The sequence below is a fragment of the Chlorocebus sabaeus genome, chromosome 21, assembly GCF_047675955.1.
Source record: "Chlorocebus sabaeus isolate Y175 chromosome 21, mChlSab1.0.hap1, whole genome shotgun sequence".
NCBI classification, from domain to species: Eukaryota; Metazoa; Chordata; class Mammalia; order Primates; family Cercopithecidae; genus Chlorocebus; species Chlorocebus sabaeus.
The window spans coordinates 29,951,010-29,972,644 of record NC_132924.1 but is presented as its reverse complement, the minus strand read 5'-3'; the positions used below and the strand labels follow the sequence as shown (position 1 = coordinate 29,972,644).

At 39.6% G+C, this 21,635-nt stretch overlaps 1 protein-coding gene across 9 annotated transcripts in view; it reads right to left on the bottom strand.

Moving 5' to 3' along the window:
• Positions 1 to 21,635, bottom strand: part of PDE1C (phosphodiesterase 1C) — a 634,171-nt gene that overhangs the window by 150,605 nt on the left and 461,931 nt on the right. For all 9 annotated transcript variants that reach the window (XM_073008991.1, XM_007981671.3, XM_007981674.3 and 6 more), the window contains 5 exons: positions 20,791 to 20,892; positions 20,102 to 20,222; positions 9,785 to 9,866; positions 6,271 to 6,391; positions 4,456 to 4,631 (listed from right to left, as the gene is read on the bottom strand). In XM_073008991.1, coding sequence (XP_072865092.1) covers positions 4,456 to 4,631; positions 6,271 to 6,391; positions 9,785 to 9,866; positions 20,102 to 20,222; positions 20,791 to 20,892 — 602 coding nt within the window. The remainder of the gene's footprint in view (positions 1 to 4,455; positions 4,632 to 6,270; positions 6,392 to 9,784; positions 9,867 to 20,101; positions 20,223 to 20,790; positions 20,893 to 21,635) is intronic.

Sequence of the window (21,635 nt, the reverse complement as noted above, 5' to 3'; positions counted from 1 at the left end):
CAAACTGTCTCTCAGACCACAGTGCAATCAAACTAGAACTCAGGATTAAGAAACTCACTCAAAACCACTCAACTACATGGAAACTGAACAACCTGCTCCTGAATGACTACTGGGTTTGTAACGAAATGAAGGCAGAAACAAAGATGTTTCTTGAAACCAATGAGAACAAAGATACAACATACCAGAATCTCTGGGACACATTTAAAGCAGTGTGTAGAGGGAAACTTATAGCACTAAATGCCCACAAGAGAAAGCAGGAAAGATCTAAAATTGACACCCTAACATCACAATTAAAAGAACTAGAGAAGCAAGAGCAAACATATTCAAAAGCTAACAGAAGGCAAGAAATAACTAAGATAAGACCAGAACTGAAGAAGATAGAGACACAAAAAAACCCTTCAAAAAACTCAATGAATCGCTGGGCGCAGTGGCTCATGCCTGTAATCCCAGCACTTTGGGAGGCCAAGGCGGGTGGATCACTAGGTCAGGAGATTGAGACCATCCTGACTAACACGGTGAAACCTTGTCTCTACCAAAAATACAAAAAAAGTTAGCTGGGCGTGGTGGCGGGTGCCTGTAGTCCCAGCTATTTGGCAAGCTGACGTAGGAGAACCGTGTGAACCCGGGATGCAGAGCTTGCAGTGAGCCGAGATGGGGCCACTGCACTGCAGCCTGGGTGACAGAGCAAGACTCTGTCTCAAAAAAAAAAAATAAAATAAAATAAAAGAAAGAAAAAATCAATGGATCCAGAAGCTGGTTTATATATATACATTAAAAAGGAGTTGAGAACAGCTATTTTGTACATGCTCATAGGTTCCAATCACAGGATGTATACAGAGAATTCGCTTTTCAGGTCTTAGATTTAGCATCTGCTAGGCTTCTTGACTAGTCAAAAGCAAGAGATGTGCGGTTCAATTCTGTTTCCTTTGGCTTCGCATGTCAGACTGTCTGCAGTGTTGGGACTTGTGATAAAAACAACCAAGAGTAAGCAGTTAAGAGTTAAGGCGGAGCAGAACCCTCAAGATCCATACATTTGCTTCCTCCCAGTGGAGAGCCAGTTCTACCCCACAATGCATATCTGCACAGTTTTGGGGAAATACACTGATTTCTTTATTTGTCTTCCTGAATAATGATACTATAGGGTCTCAGTTAAAAATTGTATTGGGCTGATTATCCCTTGATATAATTTTCTGAAATGCCTACAACCAGAGAAGGAGAGAGAAAAAAACACAGAAAAGAGAGAGAAACTGACCAGAAAACCCAAAATACTATATGAATTTTGACTAGTTCAAATCTTAGTTCTATACAAGAACAAAAAAAAGGTACTTCTAGACATTTAAGAACTTAGAAAGTGTTCCTGCTTCCTGAAAATTTTAGTCAAAGAAGTGCTCCAGCTGACAGAAAACTTCAATCAACATTAAAAACTCAAAAATGAGAAAAATATGTAAATGAATAATTCTTTATATATTGTAAATCACAATATTCAATATCAGAATAAAATACTCAAAATAGAAAGCGAAAGGCCAAATACAAGACAATATTATATGATGATCCCAATTTATGGGCAAAATGTTTACTTATACATATTTACAGAAAAGCAAATTAAAAAGAATTACATCAGAATTTTAATAATAGTTATATGTGTCTAGAGAAGTAATGAGTAATTTTCATTTTCTTTTATATATGTATTTTATATTTCAGCATTTGTAACCTAAACACATTAGTGTTACACCAGAAAATAAGTGTTAAAAAAAGTACTAAATACTGAATGGAAATTAATCAATATTGGTCAGACTTGAAAATTGTTATGCCTATACATCTTTGGTAGGGAATAGTGATTTTTAACTCTAAGGGCTATAAAAATATTTATTTAATCTTTCCTAATAATTATCAGTTCTGGCCTACCTAGTTTTGTAAATCAGGTTGGTTAACAAAACCAAGACCCATTTCCAGTGCATTTATTAACAATACATGTTCAAGTGCCCCACGGAGGACAGCCTTTCTTGAAATCAGGGTCATCTGGAAAAAAAGAGCAACAAACAAAACAGCTACCACTAACAGAAAACAGATGCAAACTAGATTTCTTATTAGCACCAGTCAACCAGTCAACAGCATTACTGAGCTGCTGAGAATGTTATAAAATATTAGTTATAAGTTGGTATTTTCATCACCACCTTAACTTTGTATTCAAATCTCTAATCTTCTTTTCCAATTTGCATAAATAACAGCTGCTACTTAGGTACCAACCTTGCAGGCTCCTTTCTCAGTGGTTTATAGGTATTATTTCTATTCACCTCAATTCTGTGATGTACATTATCATCCCCAAAGTGAGCCTCAAAGAACCTATCTGAATTTGCCAACAACAACAACAAAAAAACCCTTGCAAGTCAAGACTCAATTCTCTTTCCCCTTCCCTGCTAATTGAAATGTGCCCTGACAACCAAATTATTCTCCCACAAAATATCCATAACACCAGGCTCTGTGCCTTTGCCCAAGCCCTTTCTTCTTGTTCCCATTTCTAAATACAACCTCGTTCAGGTCTTAATCCCAGAAGTCCTGCCACATGATGCCTTCCCAAACGCCCAAGCAGGGCTACAGACAAATTCTCTGTGCTTCCAAAATAGTTCAAACATACAGTATCTCTATCCCCATACCTAATGCATTTAAAAATTATTAGCTGTTTGTTTATCTGTTCTTTTTAAAGGGCCAGTTTTCTCCTGAAACTGTCAAATGCTTCCCCAGGTGATTAGTTTCTGAAGGTAATTTTAGTAAGCCAGATAATTGCAAACAAATTATTTTGAAGTACCTCTTTAAATTGCATGTTGTCAGAAATTGAATTTTCAAGTGTAATGAGTGTAATTGATTATAAGAGAGTGTTTCTTTGCAGATGATGCAGTAACTGCCATCGCTGTTTGCAATACCTGCCAACAGGGAGGATTCGAATGTTTAAAGCATTTGAATGGACTAGGAGAGGGTGCACTTAAAATATGGAAGAGGTGTTGGCTCCCTCCACAGTTCAGGGTGCAACATCTGTCCTGAAATGATAAGGGTTCAATTACGCCCTAAAAGTGCCATAAATATAAACCCTTTGCCTCACCTGAAATGAGCAGCCACTTGAATGGAATTTTATGGACAAGTCACAAAATTGGACAGAATTTTGTGGACAAGCCTTTGAATAACTCCAACAGTGAGGCTGCTTCTTTCCTACACTAGAAAAGGAACCCCCACCTCCCACCCTGATGTACAGAAACCAACACTGCTAGAACATGTTCTTACCCACTGTCCCTACCCTTCTCACCCAGTATACTGACACTGGGAGGGTAAAAATGTGAGATGTTGTGTTTGGGGAGAGGATGATGTGTTTTTGTCTGATGTGAAGGCCTAGGGCTTAGGCTGGTGGTGCTGGTGGCAACTTCAGGGCTTTGACTGCTTCCATTCTTCCTTTGAATGAAACTATATAGTAATGTCTCTTTCCCTCCCCTGCCACAAGACTGTGAGCTTTGAGGGCAAGGATGTCTGTTACTCATCTCTGTACCCTGGGTACCCGGCAGAGCCTGGCACACAGTAGGTATGCAATAGATGTCAGCAAAAACTGACTCTTGTTGAAGACTTACCTCCAGGAAGCTCAGTTCCCTCACTGGGCTCCCAGATTCACCCATGTATTTGTCCTTGCCTTGAATCAGGCATCACAGTGTCAGACCCCTTATCTCAGGTTTGTGCTACCTGTGCACGAGGGCCTCTCTCCCTAATATGATCATGTAGAATGTACCCATCATGGAGGACATGCTCAGTAGTCACAAATGCACACATGAACAAAGGAATTTAAGCTTCCCACATCATACAAATTTCCACCTTTTTCTGCTGATAGTACCAAGGGCCACAATTTTTAGTTTTGATGATGTCTACTTCAGGGAATTTCTGTTTACCAACAATTTACCATCATCTTAGAAGATCAGATATATGGTTTGAGCAATGAGTGAAGGGAAACTGAGAATATGAAAGGAATATAGAAATGCATGTAAGAAAATTAAAGCTCCTTATATCCCAACATAATGGCCAAGGCAAGGTGGCTATTAGCAGGTCTTTACTTAGGTAAAAGAAGAAATAAAAGCCTCACAGTTGTGCCACATGATATCAAGTGAAAACGACAAGATGGTTTAGCAGAAATCAAGAAATAATAAGTCCATCTCCTGTAGAGTCTTCATACCAGAAAAAGGAGTTTAGTGCCACAGCATAAATGGCATCATGTCAGGAGGCTTGCAGGTCTGCTGCATTTTATCATGCATTGATTGGTAGATATTATGAAGATCAAAAGATGGTAGATTCTAACATTCAGCAATTTGAATCTGCATCCTGAGCAACTGAGCTTTATTTGTAACACACATAACTCAGGGAAGACAACCTTGTTTTATGACTGGGTGCTGAATTGGCTTGGACAGGTTGGTGGCATGTTACCTTTAGGTACCTTGGCCCTCCATCTCTCCCGATTGATGTGCACCACCTCGGTCCAAGTAGCTTTAAAGCTCTTATAGTCCATGGGAATGACAGAACTGTTGATTGGGGCACTTCCCTCCGAACCAGAGCTCTTGACACCTGATCGCTTGGCATCTGATGAGCTGATGCTATTCAAACTGGAAAACAAAAAAATCATACCAAAGAAGAGAGTTAGTGTTTGGAAAATGTCTGCCAATGAACTAGTCTGGGGAGGAGTGGTTAGCACTCATCAAGTTATTGCTGTGAAATTTCTGGGTCCTGAGGTTTATAATTATTCTATTTTCCACATATGACAGGTGGAAAATTCTGAATTTTCAGCAGGAAAAATATCAACATTGCAGTCTCAAGAGTCTCTATATTCTTCATATTTCTTCCTTGCTATTTGGCCTCTTCTCTTTTCCCAATAACCAGAACCCCCTCATGTGAATTTTCTCTGCTCTCTTCTCTGAAACTGACTAATTTGAACTGGGACATCCACTTAATTCTGCAGTTCACCCATCTGCTTCCACACTGACCACTTTTCCAAGTTACCTAGCAACTTGCTCCTCTTTCTTTCCAGCTCTACCATTCCCCTGCAAGGGTCTTTCTGATCCCAGTATACCAAAGTCCAGGGGAAGTGATAATTTCCTTAAACTGCTGGAAGAAGATGGAAATGCGGACAGCATGGAGATAGTGAGAGACTAGGTCATGCAAAAGACCTTATGGGTAACTTTGTAAATATTAGAAAGTACCATCTTTCTGGAAAATCTCAAAGAAGTAACTACTGCTACCAAGTGGTTAAAGCAGTGACTGGTAGGAACACAAATTCATGATGGACTAGACAAGCAGAATATATTTCAGTCACTGCCTGAAGAGCTGTGGGGCCATGTGGACTCTGCCAGGGGCTCTGTCCTCCTTGTTAGCAAACTTAAGAGGTTCTATCCATCTGGAGCATCCCTGGGGTCCCCCTGTCTTTCTTTACTCCTTTTCCTGCTCTTTGCTTCTCCTTTTCCTATTCATTCCATTTCTCTTCTTCCTCCTTTATGACACAGCCCAATGTTTTTCACGAACAAGGAGATAAACAGTAGTAGTAATAGTAGTAGTATATCTAATAAAGACTTTATTGTAGCTAGCACTTCCTCTGTTCTAGACCCTGTTGTAAGGTTTAACATAGATTAAATATCTTATTTAATCTTCCCAGCCACCTCTGAGTATTATAATCCACGTTTTCTCAGATGGGGGAAGTGAGACAATTTGCCTGCAATTGCACAGCTAGTAAGTGATGAGGTCGGGAGTTTTTAACTCTGGCATTCTAACTCTAGAGCCTGTACTCTTTACTGATCTACCCTTGATATAATGATGCGGTGGTAGAAGGTGATTTCAAGCTTTCGATTCTTTTTCTCTACTTCATTCTTTGTGCAAACCTTGAAATGAATGTGAGTTTCATTTCTTTGTAAGTACTCTCGAGGAGTGGTAATGTCTTTGTGGAGTATTACATGAGCAAGGATTGTCTGGGCACAGCAGGTAAACATGCACCAAATGGGGTGGTGGAGGGGCAGCACCAGGTTCCTGCTGGTCATGATTTAGACCTTGGGCACCTCTTAACAGTTCAGCTTAGAGAGTACGGATAATACAATTTCAACTCCTCTGAGAAAAGGAAAGAGGCAGACAAATTTTTACGAGAAGGAGCTAAGGCAAATGTCATTATGACATACCATCCCCATCCCCAGCAAAAGAAGAATTCTATCCTCAAGGACAAGCCAACCTCACCCCCAGCCCTCAGGCTTCCCCACTGACCTTGAACGTCTCTGTCCTGTCCCGACAGTTTGAGAGGTTTCATCAATTAATGGACTCACAATCTTCTCGGTCATGTCCGTAAGCACAGTGAAGGTGGGTTCCACGATGAAATCAATGAAACCTGAAGAGAAACAGCAATGCTTCAGAGGAACCACATATTACCTTGGGGCTTTCCATACTTTCCAGAAGAAACTGATCTAGAAGCTCCAGATCAGATTACAAGAGAATGGGTTGATCTTATTCACTTTATATATTCCTTGATTTGAATATTACATGTCAGTTTCATTTCTCCTACATAACTTCCTATGACTTTTCAGGATACAGTTCAATAAAGTACCTATGAAATACTCAACACCCACTACAGAACAAGCACTGTGATAGGAATTCTGTAAAAGACTAAGACTGAACAACACGACCTGCCTGAAGTTGTGGCATTTGAGCTGAGCCCTTAAGAATGGGTGGAGAGGAAGATGTGGCTATTCACTCTGGGCAGTGGGAATGGAAAAGGCCAAGTGACAGAGATGGGAGGGTGTAAGATGTGTCTGGGGACTGACTAGGGAGTAGGGATTCTTTTGGATTTGTGGAAGGAAAGCTTGGGAAGGCAAGTTATTGACAGCTCTAGGAAGGGAGGCTTCTAAGTGTTCAGATAGAGGGTTGGGACTTAGGTGGACACGGGAGGCTCCTGGAGATGTTTGAGCAGCATTGTCATAAGAGTTTTTAAATGTTCTTTGGAAAGTTAATCTGGCAAGATAATAATGAAGAAAGCAGGAAGGGAGAAGGATGAGAAAATCATTTAGAAGCTATTGCAATTGCTCAAAAAAAAAGGATAAAGAAGGCTGGAGCCAGTGCCACTATAAAGTGGAAATGCAAAGCAGGCACAGATACCCGCACAGCAGGAGGTGGTACTGCCTCTGTATGGGATCTGCCAAAGACACTCCAACAACAAAGCAGGGAAAATAGGAAATGTAAAGAGAATGTGGCCAAGAAATGACAATGGACTCTGGTTCATATTTGCTGACTTTGAGGTACGGGGGGCGCATCTAGATGGGAGGGGGCAAACAGAGTTGGAAGAAACAGAACTGGAAAGTGAAAGAGGGCTCAGACCTAGAACTATACCTTTGTGAGATCACCGTGCTAGAGAGATGGCTGAAGTTGGGCTACAGAGATTGTCCTAATAGCTCAGACACCCAAATATTCTGTGACAATCAGGAGAAAAACTAGGAGCTGAAGCTAGTGGGGACGGTGGTAATTCCCTACACAGCCACATGAAAACTGGAAGGAAACTAAATATCAACCAGAGAAAAACTAGGAGCTGAAGCTAATGGGGATGGTGGTAATTCCCTACACAACCACACGAAAACTGGAAGGAAACTAAATATCAACCAGAGGAAATGTTGCCCATTCTCCTTTGAAGGTCGTATCTGGAAATGTATGCATGCATATTTAGTTTTCACAATGACCCAGATAGAGGTAAAGCTGGCATAAATGCTGAGCATAAAGGATGTTAAAAGTCCTACAATGTAATTGACAAAACAAGAACTGTCTCAACCAAATACCAATAGTGTCCTGACTGATAAGGAAACAGTGATAGCCAAATGTGTATTATGGTTAATATAGTGTTGTAATTGTGTATGTGTAGTATGTATTGTGTATTACGATTAATTATAGTGTAGTTTTAAGCTGAAACTAAAGTATTTGATGACACCACTTTTGCCTTTTTTTTCCTGACAAATTAAGCTCAACATGTCCAAACCAGAACAAACTCATAAGCTTCCCCATAACCTTTGTAAATGGGACCATGGTCCAACCACTTAATCTAGAGTTCTGCCTTTATCTCAGCTTTGCATTCAGTCAAATCCTTGACACCTTATGTGCCACCTCTCTTTTGGAGAGGCTCTGTTACTACCTTAGTTCTGATATTCATCATCTCTTCTTTGTAATCCTGTAGGAGGCACCCAACTGGTTTCCTTGCCTCTAATCTTACTGAAAATCCTCCAATTAATCCTCCATGCTACTGGCAAAGAAATCTTCTAAAAACAGGGTTGGCAAACTTTATCTGTAAAGGACCAGATAGTTATTTTAGACTTTACAGGCCATATCATCTCTATCAAAACCACTTAACTCTGCCACTGAAGTGCAAAAGCAGTCATAGACAATATGTAAATGAATGCACTTAGCTGTGTTGTAATAAAACTTTATTTACAAGAACAGGTGGTGGGCCAGATTAAGCCCACAGGCTAAAACATAAATTTATATATTTTTAACCTCACTTAAAATTCTTTAGATATGCCCTCATTTCCTACAAGAAAGTATAAACACATGCTATTATTAACACTACATAAAATCTGGGCTTGATACGTCCCTCACTACATCCTACTCCCTACCCAATGTTCTTGCCATATGGAAATGTTTAGAATTTGCTGACCATACCAGGCAGTTTTAAGTTTCCCTGCTTTGTATATGCTACATTCTCTGCCTGGAATGACCTTCTACCCACCCCTAGCTCACCTCCAACACAGATCACCATTTGCCCAAACAATGCCTACGCACTTCTTGGGACTCAATTCAAATATTACCCCTTAATAAACCTAATGGCTCACACACTCTGTTGTGTACCTTATTGTACTATGTACAAAAGTCTACCTTAGCGTTATAACATTCTAATAGATTTTTGTTTTTGTAACATTTTGCCCATCACTCAATACTGGTTTAATGTGTTTGAAAGCAAGTACTGTGTATAATTTGTCTTTGTTCCTATAACATCTATTACCATGTCTAGCAGTGCCCAATATATGAAGACTCAATATATATTATTTAAAAAGCATAAGCATTCAAAACAAAAGTAGAAAAATCCATAATTCTTATTGAATTTTCTTAAATGATTTCAGACTTTTCAAAGGTGGAGATCACTGACAACGTTTAATTCAGATAGGGCACTGGTGCCCTCTCCCATAGATGAAGATTTTTTTAATGCATATATTATGGTTATCAGCAATTCAAAAGTTATCCTTACCTAAAAAATAAAGTGCTTTAAAGAAAAGAAAGGAAGGAAGACAGGAAAGAAGGAAGAAAATATTTTGAAAGATCCATTCATGGAAGTAGATTCAACCAGGAAACGGGGCTGTCCTGAAAATGGGGCTAGAAGAAGCATCAGTGAGTAGAAATGCCTTGGCAGCTTACAGTGCTACACGCAGAATGGAGGGATAGAGTAGAATGGGCTTCCTGCCAATGACATTTGTTATCTCCTTGGAGAGTTGGGACCCCCTCTTTCTCTTGACAGGGAATGACAGAGACACCAAGAGTATCATTGTCCAATTCTCCCATGAACAGCCACATTCCAGGGAGAAGAATGGACAGAGTGGTTCCATAAATCCAATCAGGCAGAGCCATGAGCACAACACGGCAGAATGGAGCCAGTTTTCCAGTCAAAGAACTGCTCAGAGCATCTGTGCTTACTTCTACAGGCTTCCTGCTTTGGTGCTTCCTTCTAACCAAAGAGCTGGCAAACACGTACCTACTTGTGACTGAGCAACCATAGTGGACTTTCGGTCACACAGAGGAGAAAAAGGCAGCCCCAGTTCTGCTTCTCTGTCACCCTGGAAAAATAAAAGGTCATAGTAAATTAAGGAACAGTAGGCTGGGTCACCCAGATTTCATTTAGAGACTTCTGCTGCCACGGAGGCCACTGGTCTTTAGTTTAATTATTACAATTACATTATATAATAAGTCTTTATGGAGACTTCTTCTCTACATAAAAGACAAGAAAAGGCTGAAGCACTCTGGGATCCAATAGTTCCATCCAACTACAAAGCTCATGCTGCTATAAAGAAAGCCTCATTGGGTAGTACTATGACCTCCATGGAAAATAAGGCAACAAGAAATATGTCTTGTGGCCTGCAGCCAGTACTGCAGACAGAATTTCTGTGTTTTCCTAAGTCATCCTGGGTCAGCCTGTGGTCTTTGTCTAGCTAGTGAACTCCTCCCAGATGTGAGCAGTGTTTGAAACTAAAATTCAAACTGGACTGATTCAGACTGATCCCCCTAGTGCTACTTAAAGTCACACACACTTGGAGCAAGTGCTTCTGGGTTCTTAACCTCAGAGGTCAGTCCATAATGAAAAGTGGACCAAAAAGAGTCAGAATAAATAATTGCTTGTGTCTATGAAGTTAGACAACAATAAAACATAATTGTCTGACCAATATATTCTCAATCTTGCCAAAAAGCATCACCATAATAAGTACTACGAAAAGTCTAAATAATGATGGAGATGTTTTCTAAAAACTTGGGCCTGAGGCTTAATACTTGTCATACCCCCAGAGGAAAGGAAAAAAAAATATGTCACCCTTCTTATAGTAGTGAATCTGTGCTAATTCATTTTACTGGCTCAGGATAGTAGCTACTAACTTGTGCTTGAATCTCTTTCTCCTACCAGATATGAGATAGATCATAGGTAAGTTATTTTCTTTCCATGCATTTCAGTTTTTATCACTTAGTTAAATGTGGGATAGTAATCTCTACCTCATAGGGTTATAAGGATGAAAGAGAAAAATGCATGTAAATAAATAAAATGAACTGTTGTTTCCCAACAGGTGGCTCTAATATTTAAGGTCAAGATTCGAGAAACTTTTAGTGAATTTGTTCACCTAATACATTCTGATTGTAATAAGTACTGTCAATAAATTAATTTAATAGCAAATAAAGGATAGTAACAACCTGCAACCAGGCCTGGTTCAAAACTGGATGATTCTTCCTTCTAAGGCATGCTACCAAACAGAACACATGTTGGCTCAATGCAGCATTAACTGAAAGGACGGAAAAGGAGTGTGTGTCTAAGGAAGTTCAACAGTGGGGTCACAGTGGGAGCTGGGGACATCCAAGGGTTTCAGGAATAGTCCCTAAGTGGCTCAGTTCCTTCTGCACCCTCTTCCTATATCGACACCCCAGGGGACAAATGGCTTCTTTATTTAAGTACGCTCTACTCTCTCAAGTGGCATGATAAAAATGATTTCCTCCTGAGTGATTTCTACCTAGGTGATATGTAGAAAAGGAAGTGTATTTATAACATAAATTCTAGTGATGTAGATGGTTTGGTGGGATAGTTCAGCTAAAACAAATAAAACCCTTTTTATTCCCATGTAGCAGGGATACAAATTGTTCTGTCAGTACATTTTAATGGGGAGGGTGTGAACACTCTCCATTTGACTATTAAAGTATAAACACCAATTTGGATTTCATTACTGAACAATCACCTGATACTAAATAACTCTAATTCCATGAACTTGTCCATACCCAAATATACACATAATTTACATGCTTTGTATTTAATTGAGCTATGTAGACTCAACTAATAAAAGCTTATTTTTAAAACAGAGTTAATTGAATTCCCTTTGGAAAGCAGATATACTTATGAATTGGAAAAAAAACAGTGCTGATAATAATGTAGAGGAATAAACTTCTACTGATGAATCCAACTTGAGTGATAACACCATACTGTATGACTCTATAGCTATAGCTTAAAATTATTCATACACTTTCCTCTTTATTGAAGAGGTCAACATTTTCAAAAGAGGGCAAAATTCTCTATTTACACAAAGGATTTTTAAAAATCACTCATTTTTTTCTTCCGGGACAGCTCAGAAAATTAAATATCATTCCTGCAGTAGGGGTTAAGGATAACTCCAACTGATAAAGTCATGTAGTTGGCATGCAGAAGGAAGATAATGAATATCTGTTGAATAAATGAGAAGACTAATTTGGTTAGAAACACTCAAGTTCCTTTGGTCACTCAGACATTTATGACAGACAAACTAAAGAGAGCAATTAGGCAAGTAGCTGTTCACCAAACCCCTATTCTTCTCCTCCTCCATTTCCTGTCTACACAGCTAGACTCCATTGCCTAGAATCACTGCCAGTTAGTGCTCAATAACAGAAGAAGAGAAGGGATGCATTTCTACCACAGTTCAGCAGTTCAGGCCTACAACATCTCTTATGCCTACTTCTCCATGCTTTCCCCGGTTTAGTGGTTTGATGTAGACAAGCACTTTGGAAGCCAGGTAGATGGCAGAGTATGGTCTAAAATCATTGCTTATCATAGAACCACCTGCCAATCAAGAAACATGAGTCCTATACTTTACATGAGTGAGTTCAAAACTTCCATTTATGTGTGTTGTTATACATTTGGGGGTAGCTATATGTAGGCAGCAAACCAGTCAAAAGAAACAAGGGCTCCATCTGTATTGGAAGTTCAGAGAAGATGGCACCTGTCAATGCAAGAGCTTCCAAAGACATTTAGGTAATATCTCAAGTGAGTCTTCTCAGAAAGAAAAAGGAAATGTTTGGGAAAGCAACAGAAGGATCAGGTTGAACAAAGCACAGCAATGTATATTCTTCTTTCCCAGAGCAGGAAGACACAAATATAACATATGAGAAAGGCATTGTGATGTTGGATTTAAGATCGCATAGTAAAGTTTTAGCTCTTTCAGAAATTATCACCTCAAAATGAGGAGGGTAGGAAAAAGAAATGCAATCACACATCCAAGTGAAAATCTGTAATCTCAAATCAAAACTATATGAGAAAGGGCTGCCAAATGCTGTAAATATCAAAGAGGAATGAGGCAAGATGCCAAGAGGCTAGGTAGAGAATAGACATTGAATTGCAAGAGGCCCTACAAAAGTAAGGAAAAAGTCAAGGTGCGCGCGCACACACACACACACACTCACACACCACTTCATAGGACCCTCATAATAAACCAAGGACAATTCTAGATAGCTTGGAATATTACTGCTCTGATTGCCCTGTGGTACAAATCTGCAAATAGTTGGCCTGAAAAGAATACATTTCACTCAAAGATGGTAAATAATAATAACAAAGTGAAGAAGAAAAGACAGGAGGAAGAGAAGGGGCAGAAGGAAGAGTACAAGGAGGAGGAGGACAAAGAGATGATGGAGAAGATGGAGGAGAGGAGGAAAAAGGTGAAGAAGAAGAGGAAGGAAGAGATAAGAAAAATAAAAGAGCAAAAGGAGGAGAAGGAAGTATTACACCATAAGCAGCAAAAGCAGGAATAGAGAACTTCAAACAGCAGATGGGGAACACTCATCAGAAAAATGGTGCCACTATTAACAGAAAGAAGCTCCTGAAATTATCAAGAACAAGGGCTCAGAGGAATGAGACCTAGCAGAGTACAGGAAAGATACTGAAAAGAGAAGAAAACTAGAACTATCACATTAATGCACATTGTGCTGGAAGCAGCTCAAAGGAGAATTGAATTACTAAAAATAAAAAGACCAGTGAAGGCACTATAAACAAAAAGAGAAACAATAAAAAAATCTGATAATTTCATAGAGAAAAAAGGAAAAACTCACCAACACGTGTGATAAATAAAAACAGGAAAAATACCATAGACACATTAAAGGAACTGTAAGAGATGTTTGCAAAATATAAAATTGTACAGCAATACAAAGAAAATGAACCTCACAGTTTTTACAACATGATGTATTTACCAACGAAGTGAACTTATACTTCTTTAAAGTCAATATTTCATCAAAAAGTACCCTGAGGCAGTGGCTTGGATTTTGTAAATTATGGTTATAAAATCGAAGATGTAACTTACTCTCTTAGCAAACCATGGAATGTGTGGTCCATCAGTACTGAGACTATGCCCTTATTTTAAAATGTAACCCAACTTTCCAAATGTAATTTTTAAAAACAATCTATACTGCCACGGAGATTTCCCATTTGAATTGTCCAATTTAAAATTTATAGTTAAGAGCTGAGGCAACATTTCTCTTACATGTGTTACTTACTATAGCTTATGGCATCTAGGTTAAAATATTAAGTCAATGAAAATAATTTACTGAATTATAATTACAAAAAAATAGTTCCAGTGCAATGAGTTAACAGTCCCTTCCCAACAGGCAAGAAATTCAATATGGTTATTTTCATATTGCCTCCAGCACATTTTTATTTGAGTATATATATGTGCAAACAAAGTTTCCTTTATGAGGAAAAAAATGTTCATATGTTTAAGTAATTCATTTTTACTTCCTCATAATTAGAAAAAGAATCACTGTAATACCTCAAACTTATGAGTTAGCTATTATCTATCCTTTAGCCATAGACCAAATACTCCTAGCTGTAGAGGGTATGACATGGTTTGGCTGTGTTCCCCCACAAATCTCATCTTAAATTGTAGCTCCCATAATTCCCATGTGTTGTGGGAGGGAGCCAGTGGGAGATAATTGAATAATTGGGGGCAGTTTCCTCCATATTGTTTTCATGATAGTGAATAAGTCTCATGAGATCTGATGGCTTTACAACGGGAAACCCCTTTCACTTGGTTCTCATTCTCTCTCTTTGCTGGCTGCCATGTAAGACATCCTTTTGTTTTTCCTTTGTCTTCCACCACAGTTGTAATGCCTCCCCAGCCATGTGGAACTGTGAGTCAATTAAACTTCTTTCCTTTATAAATTACCCAGTCTTGGGTATTCTTTATCAATAGCATGAAAATGGACTAATACAGTAAATTGGTACTGGTAGAGTGTGGTGCTGCTGTAAAGATACCTGATATGTGAAAGCGACTTTGGAACTGGGTAACAGGTAGAGGTTGGAACAGTTTGGAAAGCTCAGAAGAAGATAAGAAAATGTGGGAATGTTTGGAACTTCCTAGAGACTTGTTGAATGACTTTGAACAAAATGCTGATAATATGGACAATGACATCCAGGCTGAGGTGGTCTCAGGTGGAGATGAGCAACTAGTTGGGAACTGGAGTAAAGACGACTCTTGCTGTGTTTTAGCAAAGAGACTGGCAACATTTTACCCCTGCCCTAGAGGTCTGTGGAACTTTGAACTTGAGGGAAATGACTTAGGATATCTGGCAGATACAATTTCTAAGCAGCAAAACATTCAAGAGGTGACTTGGGTGCTGTTAAAAGCATTTGGTTTTATATAAGGAGTAAGGAAAGGATCCAGTTTCAGCTTTCTACTTATGGCTAGCCAATTTTTCCAGCACCATTTATTAAATAGGGAATCCTATCCCCATTTCTTGTTTTTGTCAGGTTTGTCAAAGATCAGATGACTGTAGATGTGTGGTACTATTTCTGAGGGGTCTGTTCTGTTCCATTGGTCTATATCTCTGTTTTGGTACCAGTACCATGCTGTTTTGGTTACTGTAGCCTTGTAGTATAGTTTGAAGTCAGGTAGCGTGATGCCTCCAGCTTTGTTCTTTTGGCTTGGATCCTTTCCTTACCCCTTATACGAAAATTAATTCAAGATGGAGTAGAGACTTAAATGTTAGACCTAATACCATAAAAACCCTAGAAAAAAACCTAGGTAATACCATTCAGGACATAGGCATGGGCAAGGACTTCATGTCTAAAACACCAAAAGCAACGGCAACAAAAGCCAAAATTGGCAAATGGGATCTAATTAAACTAAAGAACTTCTGCACAGCAAAAGAAACTACCATCAGAGTGAACAGGCAACCTACAGAATGGGAGAAAATTTTTGCAATCTACTCATCTGACAAAGGGCTAATAACCAGAACCTATAAAGAACTCAATCAAATTTACAAGAAAAAAACAAACAACCCCATCAAAAAGTGGGCAAAGGATATGAACAACACTTCTCAACAGAAGACATTCGTACAGCCAACAGACACATGAAAAAATGCTCATCATCCCTGGCCATCAGAGAAATGCAAATCAAAACCACAATGAGATACCATCTCACACCAGTTAGAAAGGCAATCATTAAAAAATCAGGAAACAACAGGTGCTGGAGAGGATGTGGAGAAATAGAAACACTTTTACACTGTTGGTGGACTGTAAACTAGTTCAATCATTGTGGAAAACAGTGTGGTGATTCCTCAAGGATCTAGAACTAGAAATACCATTTGACCCAGCCATCCCATTACTTGGGGCTATACCAAAGGATTATAAGTGATGCTGCTTTAAAGACACATGCACACGTATGTTTATTGTGGCACTATTCAGAATAGCAAAGACTTGGAATCAACCCAAATGTCCATCAGTGACAGATTGGATTAAGAAAATGTGGCACATATACACCATGGAATACTATGCAGCCATAAAAAAGGATGAGTTTGTGTCCTTTGTAGGGACATGGATGCAGCTGGAAACCATCATTCTCAGCAAACTATCTCAATAACAGAAAACCAAACACCTCATGTTCTCACTCATAGGTGGGAACTGAACAATGAGATCACCTGGACTCGGGAAGGGGAACATCACACACCAGGTTCTATTGTGGGGAGGGGGAGGGGGGAGGGATAGCATTAGGAGATATACCTAATGTAAACGACGAGTTAATAGGTGCAGCACACCAACATGGCACATGTATACATATGTAACAAACCTGCATGTTGTGCACATGTACCCTAGAACTTAAAGTATAATTTTTTTAAAAAAGCATTTGGTTTTAAAAGGGAAACAGCACATAAAAGTTCAGAAAATTTGCAGCCTGATGATGCAATCAAAAAGAAAAACCCATTTTCTAAGCAGAAATTCAAGCCTGCTGCACAAATTTGCAGAAGTAACAAGGAGACAAGACGATGGGGAAAATGTCTCCAGGGCATGTCAGAAACCTTCCTGGAAGCCCATCACATCACAGACCAACAGGCCTAGGAGGAAAAAATGGCTGTGTGCAGCCCAGTGACTTGGTGCCCTGCATCCCAGACATGCTAGTCATGGCTAAAAGGGGCTAGGTACAGCTCAGGCCATGGCTTCAGAAGGTGCAAGCCCTAAGCCTAGGAGATTTCTGCAGAGTGTTGAGTCTGTGGATGCACAGAAGTCAAGAATTGAGGTTTGGGAACCTCCGCCTAGATTTCAAAGGATGTATGAAACCACCTGGATGTCCAGGCAGAAATTTGCTGCTGGGGCAGGGCCCTCATGGACAACCTCTGCTAGGGTAGTGTGGAAGCAAAAAGTGGGATTGAAACCCCCATCCAGAGTCCCTACTGGGGTGCTGCCTAGTGGAGCTGTGAGAAGAAGGCCACCGTGCTCCAGACCCCAGAATGGTAAATCCACTGACAGCTTGCACCATGTGCCTGGAAAAGCAGCAGACACTCATTGCCAGCCCATGAAAGCAGTCAGGATAGAGGCCGTACCCTGCAAAGCCACAGAGGCAGAGCTGCCCAAGACCATGGGAACCCACCTCTTACATCAGCATGACGTGGATGTGAGACATAGAGTCAAAGGAGATCATTTTGGAGATTTAAGATTTGACTGCCATGCTGGATTTTTGACTTGCATGGGCCCTGTAACCCCCTTATTTGGCCAATTTCTCCCATTTGAAATGGCTGTATTTACCCAATGCCTGTACCCACATTGTATCTAGGAAATAACTAACTTGCTTTTGACTTTACAGACTCATAGGCGGAAGGGACTTGTCTTGTCTCAGATGAGATTTTGAACTGTGGACTTTTGAGTTAATGTGGAAATGAGTTAAGACTTTGAGGGACTGTTGGGAAGGCATGATTGGTTTTGAAATGTGAGAATACGAGATTTGGGAGGGGCCAGGGTGGAATGATATGGTTTGGCTGTGTCCCCACCCAAATCTCATCTTATTTTGTAGCTCCCACAATTCCCACATGTTGTGAAATGAAGCCGGTGAGAGAGAACGGAATCCTGCGGGCGGTTTTCCCCATACATTCTTGTGGTAGTGAATAAGTCTCATGAGATCTGATGGTTTTATAACGGAAAAATCCCTTTTGCTTGGATCTCATTCTCTCTCTTTGCTGGCCACTGGGTAAGACGTCCCTTTACTCTTCTGCCATGATTGTGAGACCTCCCCAGCCATGTGGAACTGTGAGTCAATTAAACCTCTTTCCTTTATAAATTACTGAGTCTTGAGTATGTCTTTATTAGCAGCATGAGAACAGACTAATACAGGGTAATATTGCAAAAGTATTATCAAAGAAAGCATGATAGGGGGAGTGGAGATTTGGAGAACATCCTCCTACTACTATTAGAAAAACAGCCTTTGGAAAAATAGCTCAAAAGAAACCCTTGGTGAAGGATGATTTTCCAGAGTCACCTGTATAGTTCTAGTTCCTCCCACACCATTGAGTCCCCTTTGAGAACTACTCTGGGAGGCTGAGCAATGACTCTGCAAAGAGAATTAACCATAAACTAAATAGGGTACCTGTTGACATACACATATAACAGCTCGAGGGTGCTGTGGCGTGTGTATGTGCATGTGTGCATGTGCACCATAGACAGAGTGAAGCAAATGCCTTGCATTTCCTAACGAAAGGGTCTTAAGAAAACATCTGGTCCAACCTTATCCTAAATCCCTCCCTCCCCCCACCCTCCCAACATAAATCATAGATAAGACCATAGGGAATTAGAGAAGCAATTTGATTAGACTCAGGCCATAAATCAGTTGAAATAAACTCCAATAAAGGGTCTTCTGGCATTTGTTTAATGTGCTGTTAACTCTAGCCCCACTTCATTACTAGATAGTATGCACAGCTTCAGAAGGAAAACACACACACACACACAGGTGCCTTCTACAATTTCTCCATTCAAACTCGAAATATAAGAGTAAGAATTATCACAAGAGCAATTGTCTTTCAGAACTCTAAATAAATAGCAAAAGAGCCCATCTCTTGTCAGTTTGCAGGATGAAGTTGTGACTCGTGTTATTAAGTAGTGTTTTATGGAATCAGAAGTCTCTGAATCCATGCTGTTGAACTTCTTTCTTGAATTAGCAAGAATTAACTGAATTAACTATATTAACTTGAATTAATTATAATTTAAGTCCCCAAATGTATGTATCATGCCTTCAATCTCAGGCCTGCATGTCTGGAGGCAGATGTTTGAATGGCAGCACCTCTAGAGATAAGGTTAGCACATGTGCCTGAATTGGAAACATTTTGGCCTTGGTGCCAAGAATTTATTTCCCTTTCTGTTTCTCTAGTTCTATGCAGTTTTAAAATTTGTTTTTAAACAATTTATAATAATTAAAGATCCTGCCTATTCTTTTTTTGAGACAGAGTCTCACTCTGTCACCAGGCTGGACTGCAGTGGTGTGATCTCGGCTCTCTGCAACCTCCGCCTCCCAGGTTCAAGCGATTCTCCTGCCTCAGCCTCCCAGGTAGCTGGGATTACAGGCACCCACCACCACACCCGGCTAATTTTTGTAATTTTAGTAGAGATGGGGTTTCACCATCTTGGCAAGGATGGTCTCGATCTCCTGACCTCATGACCCACCCGCCTTGGCCTCCCAAAGTGCTGGGATTACAGGCATGAGGCACCGCACCAGACCAATCCTGCCTATTCTTATAGACAACACAACTCTGGAACTTAGGATGTAGTGAAGTTTAAATATAATTGGAATAGTAGTTTCTAGTGATTTCCTGACCCCAAATTGCCACATTTGGTTTAGAATTTTGCATCATGGACTTGTCCACTAGAAAGAAACAACCCAACCAATTATAATAGAGACATGAGTTCAAGATTAACATCTTAATCCTACAGGGTGATGCCAAAGTAACTGTCATTTTGTCGAGCTACTAGAAAAAAAAGTAAAAGAACCCCTCAAATGACATTTTGACAAAAGACTGCCACAAGGAAACACTTTTTTTCCCCAAACAGAAATGCATAGGATAGAAATACCATAATGTCATAAACATCAGTATTTAGGTGAGACTCAAACATCACATGACCAAGATGCAAAATAATCTGTGGAGTCCCCCTCCCCTCTCCAAAATTACTATAATCTCAATAGTCCTTACCCTAACATTGCTGAGATACAAAATTCATCAAATATCCAATGATGACAGCCCTGATGGAGAGAGAGCAACAAGGTACCTGTCTGAAGAACTCCTCCAGGAGTGACATTGTCCAGCGATGATGGAGGTCCCACGCTTTTGCTGGATGGCTAATATCTGCCGTATGCAGCATAAGGGATAAGGCTTTTGGCTTTTCAATGCTGTAAACCAAAAGCACCCAAACACATGATGACCACACTCTTCAGAACTTCAATAAGAGTTTTTAAAAAATTATTAAGTTTTTAATTTCTGTTGTTCTTCCATCTCAAACCCCACTTCAGCTAAATTGAGGAAAAGACATCATTTCATCCTACAACTGGGATACTCATTAACTTGGTCTCCATATTTACAGAATTGGACTCTCTGGACTCAAATCCATTTCTGGGATGACTGCATCCTTCAAAAAGACAGCAAGAATCCAAGAGTCACTGACTTTTATGTGTTGCCTCTGCATTGGGGATCTCTGATAATTTAGTTTCCCACAGGGAATTATTTTAAATTCTCATTGAGGACAACTGATACTGCCTCTATTATTTTTTCAACCCTGATGAGAACATACCTCATTGTGATAGGTACAACTTTTATGCTTTCTCCTTCAAACATCGCCATTGCATGAGAACACTCTATAAAGTTGTGTTAAAGGAGATGCTCTTTAAAGGGATAGCCACATGGACAAGGACCCATTTAAACACCTATACAAACACAAGCACAAGCTGCAAGCACACTTACGCTTCTGGCTGCTGCAGAGCAGTCTTCATTGCTTTGATTTGTTGGAAGTGACAAGACATATCCGTGGCCATCACCATTTCAATTACCAAGGTTCGAAACTCCCTTTTAGAGACAACCATGGAGGAAAAAGGATGGAAGTCAAAAATGGAAAACAAAAATCAGTTTTTTTGTTTGTTTGTTTTTGCCACTGGTAATCAAAATCAGTTAACTATTTCTGACATTTCTCATCTAATTTGGGTCTTTAAGGTGAGCTTTTTATTTGGAATAAATGAAAGCTAAGGATTAAGGAAATCATTTATGAGGAATATGATACATGGAATACACATATCATTTGGAAAATTAACTCACAGGAAAAAATTCAATGAAACTGAAAATTGTGTTAAAATGCTCTTTTCTCCAAATGAATCAGAGTTTTAAGAAAGAATTAACTTAAAAATAATCCTAGGAAGTAAATTGATAATCATATTTCACGTTGGATACAGGTAGTCCATCTTTTTAAAAACAGCTTGATTTTTTAATAGAGTTTTAGGCTGACAGAAAAATTAAGCTTATAGTATAGCTAGTTCCCATGTTACCTCTCTTCCTGCACAGTTTCCTTATTTTTAAAGTCTTGTGTTAATGTGGTGCATTTGTTACAACTAGTGAACCAATATTGATACATTATGTTAACTACAGTCCTTAGTCTACCTTAAGGTTCACCGGGCACATTGCACACTTCTACCAGTTTTGACAAATGCGTAATGCCGTGTATCCACCATCACAGTATCCTTACAGAACAGATTCAGCACTCTAAAATCCCCTGTGCTCCTTCGATTCACCCCTCTGTCTTTTCCCTCACCCCTGCC